Here is a 22,739-nt window from a genome sequence, read left to right as displayed (position 1 = left end):
TAAAATAATCATTACTCTTAAAAAATAAGGTGCTTCTTTTGCATTTTATAACGTCACTAAATGTGTATATTTACACCTTAAATCCATTTTTTAATGTACTTTAGTCGTATGACCGCAATCAAAGTGACCGAGTGAAAAAAGATTCAAGTTTCTAGAAAAGATAAATGTCTTTTTTAGGTTTTTTCTTGATTGTAGACACGATTTTCTAAGCTGCATACTTATTTTGTCACATTCACTCCAGTGATGTCCATTTTAGCGCAATAGTCAGTCAGTATGATTACCTGCAGGGAATAGTCTGATAAGAATTCGAAATATATCGATATTTGAGTTTCGTAGGGAAGAAATTTAACCCAAATATGTTATTTTGGCTTGCTAATAGTTTAATTAAGAGGGGTGAGTTACTTCTTTCATTAGCGGAATGACCATTCATGTAAAAACGTTCTGTTTGTCACGTTTTGAGGTTGATGGACCCATGTGGGGGAAGCAGGGACTGAAGGCAGGGGTTCTCAAAAAAGGGGGATTGATTTTAATCACAAAAAGAGGTACAAAGTGACAAACAAACATGGGTTCACAAAACAACGAAATGTCTAAACATAAGGATGTTATTTTTTTTTTCAAACAGGACCAAAGTAACAAACAAATTAGTGGGCATAAAGCAAATAAAAAATGCCCAAACAAGAGACCAGAAACCAAAACCAAACTTGAGGAAATGAAAATGACCCAAATATGTTTGGGTTTGGTGCTCAAAAAGAGGGATGGTATTGAATAACAAAAGGATGTACAAAGTGACAAACAAAGATTCACAAAACAACGAAAAGTCTTAATAAAAACAAACCTGAAAAAGTCCAAACCAGAAACAAAGACCAAAACCAGAAATGGAAAACTGCAACAAGGAAACCAGAAACAAACAAACCCGGCGTGGTCAGGGTCATTTTCATTTCACTGCCACGCCAGGTTTGTTTTTCTTTTGTATCAGTTTTCTTGTTTGGACATTTTGTTTAGTGCTCATTTGTTAGTTTGTTACTTTTTTTTTGTTACATTTTCCATTTCCTTTGTGTTGTCTCTGTTTGTAGTTTGGACTCGGTTAAGTCAGGTTTTCTTTGGACATCTCTTTGTTTTGTGAACCCATGTTTGTTTGTCACTTTGTACCTTCTTTCATTTTTAAATGCAATTCCTCTCTTTTGAGCAGCCCTGCTTCAGTTCCTGCTTCCCTCACATGGGTCCATCACCTGCAAAAACCCAAGACTGTTTATCCAGCTCCCTATGTGCATGCTCAATTTCATTTTCGGCTATTTTTTCCTTTCTGGGCTGCAATGAACCCTGGTCTTCTCGAACAAATTTGTGAAAATTTGGCGTTTGCGCCTTGCTACTTCCCATAGGTTATTTCCTATCGTCATGTATGAGGAGTAAAGTAAACGGATTTTTTGGACTAAATTACACTTTTATTCTGTTTTTAATATTGGACACCTGCGAAGGAGATTGCATGAAATGCCAGTTTATTATTTTGATTATGATGAACTGTTTACTCCATTATCACTATCCACTCAACATGTTGCTGTTCTTTGATTCCCACACCCTCTGGGAGATTTATCAAAAAGAAAGGACTCAGGGGAGGGCTTTTAGAACAGGTTGGAATTTCTTATCTTAAGTTTGGGCTCTTTCCCCTGTTTTCCTTGCAAGTTTGAAATACATTGATGTCTTCTCTCTTTATTTTGAGTGTCTACTAAACTTTAGACTTATCTCAATCCGACTATTCCCTCAATGTAGACATACCTAGTGTTTCCTATGGCACTTTGCATTGTTCTGCATCGTCAGAAAAGAAATCCCGGATCTACGAGAAGACGTCATATTTCCGACTCTCTCCGATACGACCTTTGATCCAGAGTCCTGACTGCCTGTAAACGTTCAAACTCTTGTCGACTGCTCCGGTCCGGACTTAGGTTTTCTAGCGCCATGGTCCCGCCGCCTCCATCCGCCTCCTCCTCTTCTCTGTTCAGAAAGGCCAGCTCGTTCTCGTAGCAGAAGGAGTTTGAGCTTGGAACGAGGAATTTATTCTCCAGCATGTCCTTGGCACTACACCGGGGGGTGGACGGCACCTCGTAGGTTTTGTGAAAATGGGAGTAATCCACCTTGTAGAGGTTTTTGTCCTCAAACAAGACAGGCTCAAAACGATGTCCCCAAAGGATCTCGGAGGAAATGTAGGAACTCCGCGCCTGAGCGGTCATGGCTGTCGCTTCCACCATTCCCTCTAAGATCACCACAATCTCAAACTCAGACGTCTCCAGGTCCTGCTTGCTTATTCCAAAAAGGGGGCTCTCCACATCTATTTCATGGAGAATGGTAATAGGGGACACCAAAAAAATCCTGTCCAGGCCTTTGTCGAATCCCACATTGATGTCGATTTGGTCGAGGGGAATATACTCTCCTTCCTCTGTTATCCGAGGCTTGATGAGCTGCGCTCTGACGTGGGCCTCCACAATGTGGCTTTTCCGAAGGTTCCCCACTCGCCACATGAGGCAGAGTTTTCCGTCCCGCATGGCAATGACAGCGTTGTGACTGAACAACAGCGTCTGCGCTCGCTTTTTAGGCCTTGCCATCTTGGCCATGATGGCACCAATCATGAAGCAGTCAATGATGCAACCCACTATGGACTGAAACACCACCATGAAGACAGCAACCGGACACTCCTCAGTGACACAACGGTAGCCGTAGCCTATCGTAGACTGCGTTTCGATGGAGAAGAGAAAAGCAGCCACGAATCCGTTGACTTGGAGGACGCAGGGCGTGAAGTTGTCATCCCCGGCCGGGTTGTCCAGGTCACCGTGCAGCAAGGCGATGACCCAAAAGGCCAAGCCAAAGGCCAGCCAGGAAACCACAAACACCAGGGTGAAGACCACCAGCATCCATCTCCAGCGGATGTCCACGCAGGTGGTGAAAATGTCCGCCATGTACCGCTGCGGCTTGTCGTCCATGTTGGCAAACTGTACGTTGCACTGGCCGTTCTTTTTGACGAAGCGGTTGCGGCATTTGCGGCGCGTGTGGACCTTGCCATTGCCAAAACCATTCATGCCATGCATGGTCGTCAGACGGAGGCCCTCTTCCTCAGATGACACGATGCTGTAGCGGTTGATCCTTCCCACGCTCATGTCGGGGGCACCTCCAGATGTGGGATGAGAGGAGAAAGTCTGGCCATGGAGTCCCAACGTGCGATCAAGACTCCTTACGGCTTGATCATTTGGAAAGATGCATATTCGTGGGCCGAGAACCGGAAGCTTGAAGGGATCCCTTATCTTTAATCCAATCCCTGTGTGGATAAAAAAACATACTGTAAGTTATTTGTAAATAGAAGAGATAATAGTTTTAAGGGTCCTGTCGTTCAATGGTATTACCTAAAAATTGGATATTTAATTGCAGGCTCTCAGTGTTCATTTGACTTCTGAAAAGTGATGGGTCCCGGGGACTCGCATGTCCAAATGGGTCCCAACAGAGATCCATGGGTCCCCAACGTTTAGTGTTATCGAGGTTGAAATTGTAAATCGGTGACAAATATATACCGTATTTTTCGCACTATAAGGCGCACATACCAGCTCAGTAGCCTAGATGGTAAGGCGCCCGCTTTGAGACTGGGAGGTCGGTGGTTCGCGCCTCGGCCGAGTCATTCCTAAGACTTAAAAAGTGGTCGGCGGCGCCCTCTGTTGGCTGCGGCTGCATCGGCTCGCTACAACGGGTCAGGTGCAATCGACATTTCGTTCTGTGTACATTGTTACACAGAATGACAATACAAGGAAATTATTATTATTATTATTATTATAAAATCAGATTTTTTTTTTTAAAAGCTGACTATGCGCCTTATAATCCAGTGCGCCTTATATATGGATCAATATTGAATTGCAAGGTCTCGCAACTAAGAGAAGCAGCCGCCGACTCCATTTTTCGCGTAGAAGAAGTGCGCTGTGCATACTGGGAAATATTAAACAACAATTCTCTTTTATTTGTGCATTTGTAAAAAGACCCTGAAATGGCTCCTATTAAGAGACACGCTTACAACGCAGAGTTTAAACTCAAGGCGATCAGTCACGCAGTAGAACACGGGAATAGAGCAGCAGCGAGAGAGTTCTACATTAATGAATCGATGGCCAAGTAAGGAAGACTAAACAAAGTTTCCGTGGCAATAAAGCGAGATGTCCAGAGTTAGAGGACACACTTCAACAGTGGGTTGTTGAACAAAGAGCAGCAAGTAGAAGTGTCAGTACAATCACTATTCGAATGAAGGCAACAGCGCTGGCACGGGAACTTAACATTAAAGAATTCAGAGGTGGTCCTACTTGGTGTGTGTTAACGTTTTACATTTTACAGTTATTATGTTATTGCTTTATTGTTATTGTTTTGCACTTGTTATTTTTGCACATTACGAGTGTCACTATATTGCGATTGCACTAACGTTTAATTTACCATAACAGTATCAGACGGTTTTTTTGCGTGTTGACTAAATGGGGGAAAAGTAAAATGTTATGCCTTGCTGTTGTTCAAATATGTTAAAGATGTGTCACGAAAATGCTTAACCTCAGAGAAAATAATAAAACGGCTGTTTATTCATTTTGGGAGTGAATGAAGATTGTGGAAAGCTTGTTTGTTATCTATTAATAAAGTTTGACTGACGTATCTGACTGTTTTGTTGACATTCCCTTTAGCGCGGCACTATCTAATGGTTGTAAGTCAAGTTAAGTCACATTTATTTATATAGCCCTTAATCACAAAAATGTCTCGAAGGACTGCACAGGATTACAATTACAAAATTGCACAATTACCTGATCTTAAACCAGCATGCACTTTTCGCGCCTTATAATGCGGTGCGCCTTATGTATGGAAAAAGTTAAAAAATCTATCATTCATTGAAGGTGCGCCTTATAACACGGTGCGCCTTAAAGTGCGGAAAATACGGTAATAAAAATCTATATATTCATTCAGTTTTAATCAACAAATTATTAATTCATTTTCTGCATCAAATTATTGTTGGTAATATACCGATTAAAGGGATAACCACAAACCTGTCTTTTTTCATTTTCTCCTTTTATACTTCCTTTTTTTCTTAACTTCTTTACACAACATAATTCGTAATATCAATCATCAAAAGCAAGTGAGCCGTATGAGAGCCGGCTCTCTTGAATGAGTTGAGCCGAAAAAGCCCGTTCTCTGAAAAAAAGACGGACTTCCTTTCACTACACAATTCGAACTCGTTTGACTTGATTGATTTGCCGTTTCGTGATAGTCGGTGTATACCGGATGGTACCCTCATTGACAAATTTGCGTTTTTCCGTACGGATTTTCTTGTACTTTGTACACGTCTTAAAATACATAATAAACGTACTTTGTACGGCAAAGACGTACAGGTTGACAGGTATGAATTTCTCCGACGTTTTTTTCGTGCTGGAATTATTGCAGTTGTTACCACTTTCTGCATTATGTTTCGACTTATTACTGACGCTGAAGAAATTACGAATTTTGTTTTGGTTTTCACCTAATACTAACTTTTTTTTGGAGGCATACTTAACCTTTGCTCGACGACAAGCACCGCAACAATGACGTCATCTCGAAGCAACGAGATCTCGTTGGCCGAGATCGGCGTGCAGTCGAAAACTCGAACCGCGAGACCAAAACAACAATGGCGGATCTGCCTGACTAAAAGTGTGGAATGCGATAAATCTTTGTTTAAAAAAAAAAAGTAATCGGGTAATAATGACAATTTTGTGTCAAAAAGGATGCGTCCTGGGGACGGACGTTGATTTGAGACTATGCGTCCCCAGCAAAAATGATGCTTCTAGGACGCAGGGACGCGGGCAAACCAGAACACTGCTCTCTTTGTGATCATGTAGAACACAGGTGTCAAAGAGGCGGCCCGCGGGCCAGATCAGGCCCGCTAAGGGATTGAATCCGGCCCGCGAGACAACACTCAAAAAACAAGCTGCAGGTTGAAATATGTCAACTTGATGTTGCCAAGCCAGGTGCCTCTCACAGAGACACTGTGCTTGTATTTCTCTCTCTCTCTCTCTCTTTCCACCATTTTTCCTCTCTCTCTTTTCTACCCCTTTTCTCCCACTCTGTCTCTTTCACTCTCTGTGTCTCTCTTTTTTTCTTCCTTTGTTGCTCTTTGTCTCTTTCTCTCTCTCTCTGTGTCTTTTTTAACTTCTTTTGCCCTAACTTCCTTTTATCCTTTTCTCTCTTTTCTTTTTCTCTCTTCCTACCCTTTTTCACTTTCTTTTCTCTTTTCTCTCCTTCTGTCTTTCTATTTCTCTTTGGATTTCTTTCTTTCTCTCTCTCTCTCTCTTTCTCTCTCCCTCTTTTCCACCCCTTTTCTCCCACTCTCTGTCTCTGTCTCTTTCACTTTTTGTGTCTCTCTCTTTCTCTTCCATTGTTGCTCTTTGTCTCTTTCTCTCTCTGTGTCTTTTTAACTTCTTTTGTTCTAACTTCCTTTTTTCCTTTTCTCTCTTTTCTCTTTCTTTCTACCCTTTGCGCTATCTTTTCTCTTTTCTCTCCTTCTGTCTTTCTATTTCTCTTTGGATTTCTTTCTTCCTCTCACTTTCTTTTCCCCCTCTCTCACGACTTTTTATCTCTTGTTTCTCACGCTCTCTCCCTCTCTTTCTTTCTTTGTCCCGCCCTCTCTCCTTTACCCTCCGTCTTTCTCTTAATTAATTATCTACCTTTTTCTTTCTCTTTAATCTACTAGTCCGGCCCCCAACAGAATGTTTGTTCTATCGTGTGGCCCCCGGGTTAAAATGAGTTTGACACCCCTGATGTAGAACGACCCAACTAAGTTGCTACAGCAGTCATAGGAGGCAGGTAAGGCTCATCATGGACATATACAATTTTATATATATAATCTGGGTTAAAGATCTTTCTCTTTAAATTTCACAACCTTTGGATTTTCTTTTTCAAAATTACTGAATTTTAACGATATTATGAATATTATCAATACAATTATTAGTTAAAGTATTATTGTGCTGAGCATCTGAGGACACAGAGTGAGGCACGCACTACTCTTGCCTCATGGCAGAGGGGTATAGTGCGACAAAGGATTTTGATATTGTCACGGTTGCCATGGCGCCCAATTGGCCCCGCCCGTGTGGCTCCAGCTCATTGACAGATTGGCTTTCTGTCTATTTAAGCTTAGTGCGCTCATTTTTCCTTTGTCAGTCCGTCAACGAACTTATGCCCCCCAAGACGTGGGTTTTGACTCGGCCCTGTTCCTTTTGGTATTTCCTGTCCGGTATTGTTCCCGTTTATTTTGTCCTGTTTAATTTCGGTTTCCAGTTTTGTTTCCGTCTATTTTTGTCCTGTTTATTATTTTCTCCAGTTTTCGTTCCCGTCTAGTTTTTCCTGTTTACTTTCGATATGCTGTTTCATTATCTATCCTGTCTGTCCCGTCCTGTCCGGTATCGACCCCATCGGTCGGATATCAACTCGGGCAATTGGTATCGATCTCGTCGGCCTCTAGCTTCCCATCATTTCACGCCAGACTGCTGCCTAACGTGCATGACTTCCCATTTCCCGTAAAACAAAAGGCTTGTGTGAGTAACGTCACGCGTTTGGGTCCTTATCCGGTTCCGGTTCTTGACAGATATGACGTACACGTCAGACCCAAATAGTGGAATTTGTGATAATAATAGCAAGAAAATGTTAAGTAAAGCTATCCAGTGAATGTTTTTGTAGTTGTATGGATTTTGTGCTATAATGGAGGATTGATTACCTTTCTATTAATGCATTTATTCAAAAGGAGCATTTCATAGACTTTATAAATGAATAGAATAGAATAGAATAGAATAGAATAGAATAGAATATACCTTTATTGTCATTGTTACAAAATGGGTTGAACATATTGTGACACCGAAACTGGACGTGGCACTCCAGGTTCACATTTTACAGTGAGGATAGAAGAGAACAAAGAAGATGTTTCTATTGTCCTTGTTGCAGGAAGGGGGTGTATGAGGGGGTGAAGGACAGACAGAGATGGTCGGATCCAGCTAGGTGGGGGGATGGGGGAAGCTCTGTACGCATGTTTGATGTTACTGTACACACAGTCCAGTGTTTTTCCCCCCTGGTTGCACAGTCCACGTATTGAATGAATTTGGGAAGTACAGTCCTTAAGCATGAGTGATTAAAGTCGCCGCGACGATAAAAGCTCCATCGTGGTGTGCAAGCTGCTGTTTATTGATAGCAGCGAGCAGGAGATTTAGCGCTATGCTAACATTAGCAATCACAATGACCACAGTTAGCTCTCTCTGAAGATAGAAGGGTCTACCGATACTGCTAGGAACTCTATATTGGGTGAGCAGTGTGTGTCAATGATTCTGCTGTTATTGCAGCGCATAGTCCCCTACCCTTGTTTTACCAGAGATAAGAACTGGTATGTTACAGTTTATAAAAATATCTTTCTTGCTTTGTCAATCAAATGATGAATAAGATGTAGATTCAGTGTTTTGTTAATCTGACTGTACCTCAGCAGACACCGCACATCACCGAGTTGCTCCCGAGTTGCTGTGTCATCTCGAGTGTTGAATGTAAAAGTGTTTCAAGGACTGAGTGCTGTGTAAATGAGAGTTAATGACCATTTACGCCATATGTATTCTTCTAAAAAGTGAAAATGTAATTCAGCGTTCTCTGGATGGTCCTTACCGAATATGACAACAAGCCCTGCTGTCTGATGTCGTCATAAAATGTGACAGGCTGTCGTTTGTTTCCCGAGCCAAAATGAATGCTGTCACGGACCAGGAACGGAGACGGGACCCAATTGCGTTCGTTTACTTAGCTTTATTTAGAAGGAGGAAATAACTTGACCCACGATCTGATGATCGTCGGTCACAGGTAGCAGATAGCAGGGAACGCGGAAGTAGCACTTCCGTGTCGAGCGAAGGAAGTGTCGAGAGCGGGGAAAAACAGGTCGATGGCCGGGACGGAGGAGCAAAAACATAAACGGGTCCAGAAAAGAGTTCGGCAACGGGAATCAGACGGAAAACAGGGCAGGATAGAACCAGGAGTCACAAAAGCTTGCCTAGCGTGTAGCGTAGGTTCGCAGACGATCTGACGAATGTTGTCAGGTAGGCGGTGGTTTAAAAAGAGTACAACAGCCAATCAGGGTCCGTGGTTGTTGGCACCGACGAAGCAGACTCATGCAGATGTGACCAATCCCACAGAAAATCTTCCCTCTGTTCTTCCATCGTCCAAATTGTCTGTTTTTCCTTTGGTAGAATACTTTTGTTTGTGAGTTTGTGTTCAATTTCGCGTCTGTGTTCAATTTCGCTAACTCCCAACAGGCTTTTATGTGTGCTACTTATTTCACGGACAGTAGCAGATGCTGCTTGCTGGGATGGAGGGAGTGGAACTCTGTTTGACCCCATTGTGTACAACTTGGCATATTAATCATTTTTGGGAGGATGCATCACATTTATGTCTGCTTCCCATGATGCTTTGTTCCATGACCTAAATGACATAACCCTTGTGATTATAAACTTGTGGTTTAGAATAGAATAGAATAGAATATACCTTTATTATCATTGTTACAAAATGGGTTGAACATATTGTGACAACGAAATTGGACGTAGCGCTCCAGGTTCACATTTTACCGTGAGGATGAAAAAAAAACGGTAAAAGATAATTTACACAATATTTACACAAGAAAGTGTGGGCATGTTAAAGCAGAAGATCATTGGGTGTTTACATACAGTTTTGGGATCGTCTCAAGCACAGAGTATGAGGACGCTTAATTTCTTGTCATGGAGATATTCTCCCTATTGTATAAGACATCCAAGCCGAATTTACTACTATAAAATAAAATACACAAATGTGTGGGGAGGGAGCTGGGCATGGCCTATACAGGAACAAGAAATGAACTGGAAATCAACGGGGCAAGCGTAGGTACAGAATTTATGGTAAACGTGTGCGGAATTTTGGTCTTATTTGTAAAACTATTGTTGAAATACACTATGCCTGGAAAAAAAAGAAAACGTCTTGTCCAGTACTCAGAAATAGAGAAAGAGATATTAAATGTGGCTTGAAGCCCAGAGACAAAATGGATATGGGGTGTATCGGGTGTTCGTTTGTAAACTCTCAAGATTGACACTACTTCCACAGGTTGATGTACACATATTTTTCTATTTATTTTATCATGTGGCTATTTTAAAGCAGTTTTAGGGGGTTGGCTTCAATGCAAGTACAAACGGTAATTTGTTACTATATTGTTACTTTCAGAGTAACGCGGTACTTTTTGGTGTCAGTAATCTAGGCGCCAGCTGAGTAACATTCTAAATAAAGTGAATAGTAACTGTAACGTATTGCTGTATTTCAGTAAAATGTCAAGAACTGTTTATAAGCAAAATAAATAAAGACATGTCTTAGGGAGGGCAGCACGGCGGAGCAGTGTTTAGCGCATGTGCGGCACAGTTCTGAGGTCATGAGATCAGACATCCTGTGTGGAGTTTGCATGTTCTCCACGTGCTTGCTTGGGTTTCCTCCCGGCACTCCGGTTTCCTCCCACATTCCAAAAAAACCCCCATGCATTTCAGGTTAATTGGCCAGTCCAAATTGTCCCTAGGTGTGAATGAGCGAGCGAATTGTCCGTCCCAGAGTGCCCTGCGACTGGCTGGCAACCAGTTGAGGGTGTTCCCTGCCCACTGCCCGAAGATAGCTGGGATAGGCTCCAGCACCCCCGCGACCCTACTGAGGATAAGCGGTGCAGATAATGGATGGATGGATGGAAGTGTGGAAAAAAAAATAATATGGGAAAGGAGATCTTGTAGTGGTATGAAGCCCAAACCCACAATGGATATGGAGTGTCTCGGCTAATTGTTTGTTTGCAAGCCCTCAAGCAATGTGAAGGGGGTCACTGGACCTGCATCCAAAGGTTGATATACACTTTTTTAAATTTACATTTCTTTTATTATGTGGCTACTCTAAAACAGTTTTCGGGTGTCGGCTTTTTTGCGAGTATACACTGTTACATTCGGGGTAACGTGCTACTTTTTGGTGTCAGTTTTCCAGGGAATAACCGAGTCCCTTTTAAAATGTAGTAACGAGTAACTGTAGCCGATTACTATTTGTTTGTAACGCGCCCAACTATGGCTAAAAGAGCCCTCAGAATTTACAGCTGAAATTGTTCGGTTCTATTGTGAGCATAACGGCTGAACTTGGCCCTGGAGGTCTGAATCGAGTGACCTGGCAGCCCTCCACTCTGTGAGCAGTGTCGGGTATCCACTGTGTTGGTTGAATGAAAGCAAAAACCCGCCAGGAGTCCACAAAACCATTAGATAAGTACTTCTGTCATCTCCATCCACATACAAACCACCAGTATGCTGTAATTGCCTAAATAAGCTCTTTAAAAGTAGACTGTTTACGTGCCTGAGTGGATGCTTGAAGTTCAACTCGGGACACAGATTTGATCTCATACAATTGATTGAAACGAGGACACAGCTACAGAATATCTTAGTTATATCTTTTGTTTAACAAGCTTTCTTGACACCTTAAAATTTAGCAAAAACCCTATCCTGAACATACCCAAAGTAAATTAAATGCTGTTCTTAAACTGTTTAGAGAATATGGACAATTTGGGTCTTTTTTGAAAGGTAACACTCTCGGGTTATGTCCCAAACAGGGTTGGGTAGGGTTACTTTAACTGGATTACTTTCAATTACTTTTGGATTACTCCAATACAAAATATGCTAATAAAAGACAAAAGAACCAAAATATGAATCAAATGATGACTCACAACACGTGGTAAGCTTTCTCTCCTGGCTTTGATCTCTTTGATCTCCGGCAAAACGAACATCAAATGCGACAGAAACAAAATGAAAGTAAATCCAAACAGCTTGCCAACATCAATTTGGCCGTTCCATTCCGTTACTCCCCAAGCCTGCACAAAATTTAGTAATTTTATTCGTATTTAGGTTCTTTTGTCTTTTATTAGCATATTTGGTAATCCAAAAGTAATTGAAAGTAATCCAGTTAAAGTAACCCTACCCAACCCTGGTCCCGAACTAAAATAATCACTGCAATTGCTACTCACATTGAGTAATCAGAGTTGAAACATAGAGAAATAGAAGGGTTTTATTCTCGCCTGAATTATTTTTGCAATCAAATGTCTGCAAAAGAGTGGAGCATGGGCATCTTATCTGGAAAACAGGTGAGAAAAAAAGCTTTAAGCTTTACCTATTGCTTTGTCAAATTTGATTACAATCCGAAAACCAGTTCACAGCCCTTAAAATTTTGCATTCGTGTTTTTTTACTTTGGCCAATTTTTAGACGTTGTGAAAAAGTTGTAAATGTTTGACTTCTCTTTCTCAGTTTGAATCAAGATTGTGCACACTTGCGCGTAATAATGGTTTGGAAAAATGAATCACGATCGGCTTTATGCACGTTTAGCTTCGGCTCCTGTTTGGATACACACCGTAAATGTGTACATATTTTTGTTGGGAATTTATTGGCAAACTAATATGTAAATCCATATTTGAATCGGTCACTATTGGCTGAAGATTTTACAAGCCGAATTGGTCATGATATTGTTTTTTTAAAAAACAGGCCCTCATAGGTTGTCACAGGCTAAGGACCGTAAAAAAAAGCTTTGAATTGGCCAAGAGCGGTGTCAATCAAAAGGTCAGAAGGCTAACGGATGTATTCAAAATAATCTTGCGAGTCTGTTTATTTTCAAACGGGAGTAATGGAGGCAAACTGACGGATACAACAAAGATGATTAATTAATGCAGGAATACTTTTAGGCGGATTTTTTTCAATCTATCGGCATTATCGTGTGTTTTGCAGTAATATTTTACACGGTTGTATTTACTGGACTTTCGTGAATATTTTATTTGATTCTCAAGAGTTTGAAGTTCCCAATGATGTGTATTATGACCGATTCCAGTGATTGTTGACATAGTGAAGGCTTAACTTTGTTTACCAACATTCTGACGTTGGAGTTAACCCTAAAGAACTTCTTTGTAATTAAAAAAATATGTTTGTTTATTGTTTTACTCAATATTTGTTTTTTTGCTTCAACACAAATATATTTAGGTATAGGAGTTATACAGAATTTAAAACCTTTTTACTCACTGTCGCCATCTCCTAGCTTGTGTCATAGTTGCAGTGTCTCTCAAGCTTCATGAAGCGCGTGCAAGTACGTGCATTTCTTAGAATCCCTTGAAAAAAACTCTTTTTTTCATTTTTTTTCTTGGGGTTAGTGTTTAGGCCATTGTTTCTTAACTGGTGGGTTGGCACCCTTAAGTGGGTCGCGGATTGTTTACAGTGGGCCGTGGGTATTTTACCTGGCAAAATAACGCTAAGAAGAAAAAATGGAGGGTCAATAAGACTCCTTAATAGTATAAGGTGATAATGTGCTGCTCGATCTGCTCCGCATATTCAATCAAAAAGCGTATTTGAGAGGGACCCCATCTCATTTTATAATGATTTTGTTGGTTTTATTTACTGTATCTGACTATAATCATGAGTCCAAAGAAAGTTAGAGATAAAGAAAAGTGGAAAACCGTGACGGAAATGATCGCGTCACAGAAGGAAACAATTTTGAAATATGAAAAACAGTTTTGACGCAGCAGAGCATGCTCCAAAAATATTATAAGCATCTGGTATTCCCAGGCGGTCTCCCATCCAAGTACTAACCAGGCTCAACACTGCTTAGCTTCCTAAGATTCAGGTTCTCAAGGAGGCCCGGCTGTAAACAGGTCTAATGTCATGGAGTGACAGCTTAATTTATTTGGCTTCATGCTGTCCGCTGCCAACATTTTTAGCATACTTTGTCAAACTTCCTCGTCTTAGTTTTTGGGAGGAGACTTTTGTTCGTGTCACGGTTGCCATGGTGCCAAATTGGCCCCGCCCGTGTGGCGCCGGCTGCGGCTCGTTAATAGATTTTAAGCTCAGCACTGTCACGCTTCCGTTGTCAGCCCGTCAACGAACCTCTGCCCCGCAAGACGTGGGTTCTGACTCAGTCCCGTTTTTCTGTTGGTATGTTCCCGTTTAGTTTTGTCCTGTTTAATATTGGTTTCCAGTTTTGTTCCCGACTATTTTGGTCCTGTTTATCATCCTCTCCAGTTTTCGTTCCCGTCTTGTTTGTCCTGTTTATTTTCGATATCCTGTTTCATTATCTATCCTGTCCGTCTGTCCCGTCCTTTCAGATATCGACCCCATCTGTCCGATATCAACTCTGGCAATTGGAACAGATCTCGTCGGTCTCCGGCTTCCTTTCTTTCCACGCTAGACCGCTGTCTAACATGCATGACTCCCCATTTCCCGTAAAATAAAAGGCTTGTGTGAGAACGTCACGCGTTTGGGTACTGATCCGGTTCTGGTTCATGACAGTTTGTCACTTTGCCCAGTTGTTGTCTCCCCCCCCGCCTGTCTCTGCATTCATGTAAAATGTTTTTTTTTCATGGGGTCACTTGAGAGCCTGTTTTACTTAGTATCTACGCTCAGGGTTGGGTAGGGTTACTTTAACTGGATTACTTTCAATGACTTTTGGATTACTCCGATACCAAATATGCTAATAAAAGACAAAATAAACTAAATATGAATAAAATGACTACATTTTTTGCAGGCTTGGGGAGTAACGGAATACACGGAACGGCAAAAATGACGTCGGCAAGCTGTTTGGATTTATTTTCATTTTGTTTCTGTCGCGTTTTATGTGCGTTTTGCCGGAGATCAAAGAGATCAAAGCCAGGAGAGAAAGCTTACCACGTGTTGTGAGTCATCATTTGATTCATATTTAGTTTCTTTTGTCTTTTATTAGCGTATTTGGTATTGCAGTAATCCAAAAATAATTGAAAGTAATCAAGTTAAAGTAACCCTACCCAACCCTGTCAACGCTTCATACTTAATGCTTACACTCTAAGTATGTACGGTACTTGAAGTCGTTTTGGTCTTCCAGATTATTTTGTGTTTTCGACAAAAAGGTGAATAGATTTTACTATCTGTGCTTTCAACGACACAATCTTTTCATTGGGTACATTTGAGAAGTGGAAATGTGTTTTTGTTTAGGTCGCAGCTTATTGTTAGGTTGGAATGTTGGGTCCTGAAGTTAGCCCGGTTGAGGACCAGTGTATATGCCTGTTGAAAGTAACCTCTTAAGCAGGCAAGTGGGTGAGCTCCCGAATCAGTTCCTCGGCGGGGGCCTCGAAAGGGAAGCCGAGATGTCTGATTAGAATAAACAGAATGCAGAATTGGATGTGCAAAACAATGACGGAGATGGGGAAGATAATGAAGTGGAGTCGGGGAGAGCACTCGATGTGAAGACGAGCACCGCGGCGAAATTGAGCTGAGCCGCTACGAAGGCTGCCCACCTCCCAAGGCCTTTGTTGAAGGAAGAGCCGGGGCTCAGGTGTCACCGGATTTTCCTATATGTGCAACTTCTCACATCTCAAGTGAACTGCAGGTATTTCCTATGGAAAGCATCAACGAGTGAACATGCTAGTACTGCTAGCTGGTCGCTAACCCTTTTCGAGGGTACGCTTAACTTCCTTTTTATCCTCCAAAAACGTGCAATAAGAACCATACACAGGGTAGGATATTGGGATCATACTAATATGTTATTCATGCAGTTCAAATTAATAAAATTGGATGATTTAAGAACAAAAAAATCACTTCACAACTGTTATTTAAGGTCAGCAAAAACATGGTGCCAGAAAACATCCAAAATTATTCATTTGGAAAAGAGGGAAATTATAACTTGAGGGGCTGTAGTAAATTCAAAATCCCAAAGGTGAGAACAACCAGGAAAAGTATGTGTGTGTCTGTGTGTGGAGTCAAACTTTGGAATAATTTACAAGATGAGATCAAACAATGTCCAACTATTCATGTGTTTAATTCAAATACAAAAAAAAACCATCCTGGCGGAATACAGAGATGAAGAAAATGGGATATGAGTAAGATTGGAAAAACTATGGCTAACTTGTTGTTATTGTTGCTACTATTATATATTAACTGTTATTATAAATATTATGTTTATTTTTATTGTTGTAATTATCATTGGTGCCGCAGTGATATTTGGTAACTAGAGGCATTATGACGTTGAGGGATGGGTATTATGAGGATTAGTGTATAAAATATGTGATTATTGTAATAATTATAATTGTTGACTCATTGTTTTTGTCCTGTTTTTATTTTAATGTTCGAAATAAAGTTTTCATTCATTCATTCAACTTCCGGCGACCCCTGTGAGAAAAATATGTTTTGTTTTGTTTGATTTTAAAAGAAAAAAATATTCGAAAGACTTTGGCATTGCTGATCAGTAAGTATCTAGCCTCTGGGAATGATTTCAGTCTGATAAAATTCCACTAGATAGCAAGAATTGTCATGATTCCTGATTCAGGGCACCTGTGACTGCCCAATTGGCGCCAAAAGCCCTGAGTGCTGATTGGTTCAAAGACTCTTTTTAACCCCTGGCTTCCAAGAGGAAGCCGTCAGACCGTTTGCAAACCTATGCTCCCAGCGAGGCAAGCTCATACCTTCCGACATTTTCCTGCCCTGTTTCCTGCCCAATACCTGTTGCCGACCTCTTTTCTGAACTCGGTACCGCCCTTGCTCTCCCGTCCCGGGTAGTGACCAGTATCCCTGTTGACTACGATTATCCTCGCTCGACACGGAAGTGCCACTTCCGAGTTCCAGCTACCCGTGTCCGTCGATCATCGGATCGTGGTAGCGAGCACTGCTCTCCCTCTTTATCAATAAAACTGAGTTAACGAACGCTACTGGGTCCTGTCTCCGTTTCTGGCTTGTGACAAGAATGGCTTTATATGATAATCTTTGTCCACATATCGAGGAGCCCCCACTTATTCGTGTTGCTTTGCTTTCTCTATCCAGCAATTGAGAATGTGTGTGTGTTGGGGTGGGGGTGGTGTTCAGGGGGTTCGGGTGGGTAAACAAAATAGTGTGATCACATCACTGCAAGCATCAGGGGGGTAGAGTTCATGCATCGATCATGCATAGGTTCAGTGTTCAATAAAATGTTAATTTGCATTGTTTGGATATTGGAGGTATCACAAATTAAAATTTAAAAAAGCACTAAAGCGAAAGTTGACAAAAAGCCAGTATATTCAGAAGTTTACTTGGAAATGAGTATTTTCAAGAAACTTATGTTTAACTGTTGTTTACTGAACAATGGTAAAAGTCAGAAACATACTTATGCATACATTTCATCATGATGAAACATTAGGGTTCAAGCTTTCTTTTCAAGCATTTTTTAAGGACCATTAAAGCCAATTTTTCAAGGTCTCCAGTACCATTATGAAAAAAAATCCGGTGTGAATGATGTTCTGTATTTTGCAGATACACAAATACATCTGCGTTTTACATTTGTGATTCCTAATCTTGTGTGTGCATTTATCAAGACATATGATTTCTAGACCTGAACAATCGAGGTGTTGAGTAAAATGACAGGAATGTGTACCTTATATTTTCAGTTGCAGGAAGTTCTTCCCATTACTATTTACTTCTGGGAAACACTACTTAAATGTTTGCATGGCTTATAATAAATGGTACGTAATCCCTGCACCAAAGACATTTCCTAGTGCTCTGTTTAGGTGTAGAGACCCATAGGGGGCGATGATTCTTCATATAGAACAATGCCAAACAAACTAATGCCAGCTGCTGTTAATCACGAGGAGAGAAACGCGATGGCAAAATGAAGCAGTTTCGTTGTCATTTTTAATCAGAATTGTTGTAAAACATTACAAGCAATTACAATCACTGCACGGCGGCGCAGTGGTTAGCGCGTGTGCGGCACAGAGGTCGTGAGATCAAACCTCCTGTGTGGAGTTTGCATGTTCTCCCCGTGCTTGTGTGGGTTTTATCCCGGCCACTCCGGTTTCCTCCCACATTCCAAAGACATGCACTTCAGGTGGATTGGCCGGTCATATTGTCCCTAGGTGTGAATGGGCGAGCAAGTTGTCTGTCCCTGTGTGCCCTGCGATTGGCTGGCAACCAGTTCAGGGTGTCCCTTGCCTACTGCCCGATGATTGCTGGGATGGGCTCCAGCATCCCCGCGACCCTACTGAGGATAAGCGGTAGAGCCAATGAGAGGAGATGAGACAATCACTGCAACCAAAATTCAAGGATTTCAAGAACCCACACGAACCCTGCTATCAAAATGATTTATTTCCAGCACCCGTTCTGCTATTTCACCACGTGACTCTCCTTCTTTTTGTCCATTCTCTTCAAAATCCCATCCATCAGATGAATCAGCCCCGAAAATGTGACGATTAAAAGGACCTTTTCGCAAGCTCTCCGGCCACTAAAAGTGAGTGGCGCAAACAAAGCGCGATGAGGTCATGGCACTTTCACGGCACGCCGCATTTCGGTATTCGTTCTCTTCGCCGGCCGTCTCTGCGAGGTCTTTGTTTACGTGTGCACCTACACCATTCAGCTTGCTGGCGTTACACAAGTTTTCGCATTTTAATCACTCGAAATGATCCACTCCAAGAGACGAGTAGCAGGAATGGTTCTGCTGGGAACCTGTGAATTATTTTTGTTCTGTTTATCTGTTGCTTACAAGCACAGTGATTTTTTTTTAATTTATGTTTGTTGTCTTTGTATAAGACTAAATAAGTACACCATGCTGTGAGGTTCGTCTCTGGTGAGGCACAGTCAGATTTACAAATAAATTGTCATGATTACTGATGTGACTCAGCTTTGCCTGGTCATTTGGCGCCAACCGCCGCAGGTTCTGATTGGCTCCCAGTCACTATTTGAACCCAGTCCTGTCAATACCCTGTTGTCAGTCCGTCTGCAAACCTCAGTGTACACTAGGCAAGCCTTTTTCGACCCTGACTCCAACCTGTCCTGTTTTTGCTCCCGTCTGTCTCTGGCCACGACCTGTTTTGCTCCTGACCACGTCTATTCTCCCGTCCCGGCTTACGACCTCTTTTTGTCCCCGACTACGTCTTCTCTCCTTTTCTGGCTTACGACTCGCTTCCGACCACGCCTTGCTCTCCCAGTCCCGGCTAGCGACCAGTTTTTCCGTCCCTGACACCGCCATCGCTCCACTTCCGTGATCGGATCACAATCCGAGTACGAGATCGACTTGCTTCCTGCGTCAAGCAAACACCGGACCGTGGGCGCAGCCCTTCCTCTTTCGGTCCTGTTTCTGTTCTGGTCCTGACATAAATAAACATCTATATTCATCTTTTCTTTGGCGAAGCCAGAAAGCAAAAAATTATAGCAAAGAAAACAACTTATATTGTCTTACTTTAACTCAGAAATAAAGTCTAGGTGCTGCTCCTTTTGAATCAACGTCCATTATGAAAGAGTCAATGCAACAACAACAACAAAATTTCTGGTAGCTTGATTTTGCTCGCTAATAGTATCACTAATTCCATTGTTTGGAGCTGAGGTGTGCTCCAACTCAGAATAGAGAATACACCCTCTGAAATAACGCAAAAGAATTGCATGCCTCTCTTTTCATCTGCAGACGCTAAGCACAGTAATATGTTATATATTACTAATTGAATCAATAGTAGTCATATAAGATCCGAAAATTTGGCGGCATGGCAGCTGGGTAGTTAAGCAATACCAACAATACCCTTATTTTTTCATCAAAAACACTTGTTGAATTAAAAAACGAAAAAGAAAGGATGAGACCAAGAGGGTCCAGGGTTCAATTCCAGCTACGGCAGTACGTAGTTTGCACGTTCTTTCCATGCCTGTGCGAGTTTCAACTGGGCTCTCCGGTTTCTTCCCACAATCGAAAATAAAAACATGGCAGGTCCCTAGGTGTGAATAAGCCAGTCACTTGTCCGTCTCTCTATCCCCTGCAACTGGCTGGCAAGTAGATCAGGGTAACCCCTGCCCACTGCCTGAAGATGGCTGGAATGGGTTCCAGCACCCCCGCAATCCCAGTGAGGATCAACGGTGCGGATAATGGATGGATGGATATCCGGAAATTGTGAAGTTAAAAGAGAAATAACTTTAACTGTTAGGGTGTCTTACCTACTCCTAACACCAGAAGGTCCCAACCGGGGTTTGAACTGGGCACCAAATACTTGTGCCCAATTATCCTGAACTCTTCAAAGGACATTTTCATCTGCTCACGTTGTTGGGTCATTGTCGATTTGATTTCACTTTGACCACCACACTAGGTTTGTTCATGTTTATTTTTGGTTTTAATGTTACTTTGCTCTATGCATTTTCCAGTTCCAGTTTCTGTCTTTGTTCCTGATCTGCACGTTGTCACATTTGGCTTTGTTCGGAAATGTCCTTGTTTTGTGAGCCCTTGTTTGTTTGTCACTCTGTCCCTCCTTTCGTTATTAAAAACAACCCTTTTTTTGAGCACCCATGCCTTCAGTTCTTGCTTCCCCCACATGGGTCCATCACCACAAACACTAAATAAATATAACCCTTTCATATATTTTTAGATTTCCTAGACGACCGGTGAGGCTGAGTTTCACCTGCCTCCACTAACTACTTGTAAATATGAATATAAGAGAAATTTAAAAAAAGATAATGTCAAATAGGCCTCAATCACTTAATAATAATACAATACAGAAAATGTTATAGTGACTTGTTGATCGAATCTAGCAGTTAAGCAATCCAGGTTATTTCTTACCTTGATTCCTGCCCGTCTTCTCCCAGGTTTCACGCAGGACTAAACGGCGCTCTTTTTTCTCAGCCGAACTGAGGCATCTCCCAACCGAGCTTTCGATTTAGTCCATCTCCCGAATAAACCATCCCCTCATCTTTAGCGTCTGAGGGCACAGGCTCCCATTAAATGTCTTCATCCTTGCTCAGACGGAAGGGCAGTGAAAAATCAGTTTCTTTTCTGTGGATTTTAAAGAAAAGGAAAGAAGGTCTCAAGACACGAAAAGCTTTAAATCCGCCCAAGTCAACTTCTGTCCGAGAGTTCCTCACTGCTTAATAAGTGAACACCTCTCTCTATCAATCTTTGCAATCTGATCTCTCTCTCTCTCTCTTTCTATCACACTCTCCTTTCTCTCCCTCCTCCCTCGCTCCTTCTCTGAAGTGTCACAGAAGCTGCCATTTGCAGCCTACCTCCCTCTCCCTCTTATATCTTTTTACTCCCTTGCTCCCTTCATGGCACTCCAGGTTGACATCAACTTGATGCATCATTCAGAAATCGGTGGCTGACAAGACTGACCATGTGTCAGATCACATGTGGATCTTAAAGCCACAATTTAAAGAGGCGAGACTGTTTTTTTTGTGTATTTTTCTGAAACAAAGACTTCCCACACCATATGAAGTGTGCAGACTTTGCAGAGTCCATCTGCTCTCCTTCTACTCGGAGTTAAGTCCTGTAATCACGCCTTGTTGGGAAAGAGTTTATTCGCTGTCTCGCTTTGGGTGAAGCACCTGTTATGCAAAGTGGTAGTTGTAATATTTGTTCAGAAAGGGGAATATGGATGCTCCTGGAGGCAGGCATGAGAATCTCTCACCTTTAGAAAAAAAAAAAACACGGTTTTAAAATGAAAAGGATAGATTCAAAAACCCAAAGAAATGAACAAAAAACAAACAAAAAAACCCCAGAAAACAACAACAAAAAAACCCGGAAAAATCTAATCTCATCTCATCTCATTAGCTGCACCGCTTATCCTCAGTAGGGTCGCGGGGGTGCTGGAGCCCATCCCAGCAATCATCGGGCAGTGGGCAGGGGACACCCTGAACTGGTTGCCAGCCGATCGCAGGGCACACAGGGACAGACAACTCGCTCGCTCATTCACACCTAGGGACAATTTTGGACCGGCCAATCCACCTGAAATGCATGTCTTTAGAATGTGGGAGGAAACCGGAGTGCCCGGAGGAAACCCACGCAAGCATGGGGAGAACATACAAACTCCGCACAGGAAGTCCGGTAGCTGGACTTGAACCTACACAGGAGGTTCCCAAGACCTTAGAACTGTGCCGCACACGCGCTAACCATTGCGCTGCCGTGCTGCCCCCCCCGGAAAAATAAAAATAAATAAATAAACAACCAAAACAACATTGCAGTGTTGCGGAAGTCAAATCAAGTCAAGTCTCATTTATTTGTCATGTCATGTCACTTTTATTTCTAAAGCCCTTTATCACAAGGAGTCTCAAAGGGCTGCACAGACCACAGATTATTACTAACTACCCTATGGCACTAGCATCCATGAGCACTTCCGCAAACAATGTATTGCGTGTGAAGTCAAGACACTTGGAGTGACAAAAGACGCATAGAAGTCACAGGAGATTCCATACAAGTCGCATTTTCTTGGAAATGTGTCAAGCCATGTTTATTTGTACAGCCATTTTTGTTCAGATTTCCTGCAGTCTTGTTTAAGTGATCTAGGTTTCTTTAGTAAACAAAGGTTTAAGGTGCGTCCTTTTTTTTCGTGATTTATGCCGTAAGGGCGCCACAGAATCTAGTGACGCCCTTAATTACAAGATTTCTCAAAAAGGACTCCACAGGTTACAATGACACCATCTCCTGATCTTAAGCGAACATGCAGGCAGGGAAAAACTCAAACCCCTTGCACGAAGAAAATAAGAAACCATGAGAAGGTGGCTCACAAGTGGTAATCTCCCCGGATGACCAGGGTGCAATAGATTTAGCCTTGAGTAACAGTAAATATCTTCCATATTCAAGTCATTCTTCAAAGTCCTGTCTTCATTGTTTGAAGTAGGGTCCTTATTTTCTCTATTTGTCAAAAAAATTGGTCTCCTGTATTCTTATTCGGAATGTGTTTCTCTCCATTACAAATATTTCCTCCACAGTGCGC

General features: G+C 41.9%; 1 protein-coding gene across 1 annotated transcript; it reads right to left on the bottom strand.

The window, feature by feature from the left end:
- Positions 1-1,284: 1,284 nt before the first annotated feature.
- Positions 1,285-20,870, bottom strand: kcnj12a (potassium inwardly rectifying channel subfamily J member 12a). Its single transcript, XM_088323641.1, has 2 exons — positions 20,591-20,870; positions 1,285-3,304 (listed from the first exon to the last, which is right to left on the bottom strand). The coding sequence occupies exon 2, from the start codon at positions 3,144-3,146 to the stop codon at positions 1,845-1,847; it is 1,302 nt and encodes a 433-aa protein (XP_088179767.1). The 5' UTR covers positions 3,147-3,304; positions 20,591-20,870; the 3' UTR covers positions 1,285-1,844.
- Positions 20,871-22,739: the final 1,869 nt, after the last annotated feature.

Source organism: Urocampus carinirostris, chromosome 19 (assembly GCF_059441175.1).
Source record: "Urocampus carinirostris isolate Australia breed hairy pipefish chromosome 19, RoL_Ucar_1.0, whole genome shotgun sequence".
NCBI classification, from domain to species: domain Eukaryota; kingdom Metazoa; phylum Chordata; class Actinopteri; order Syngnathiformes; family Syngnathidae; genus Urocampus; species Urocampus carinirostris.
Note: the sequence above shows the minus strand (reverse complement) of the source record. Positions and strands in the feature narration are given on the sequence as shown.

Coding starts and splice junctions, on each gene's coding strand:
- kcnj12a (XM_088323641.1), bottom strand. CDS start 3,146: ATGAGCGTGGGAAGGATCAACCGCTACAGCATCGTGTCATCTGAGGAA.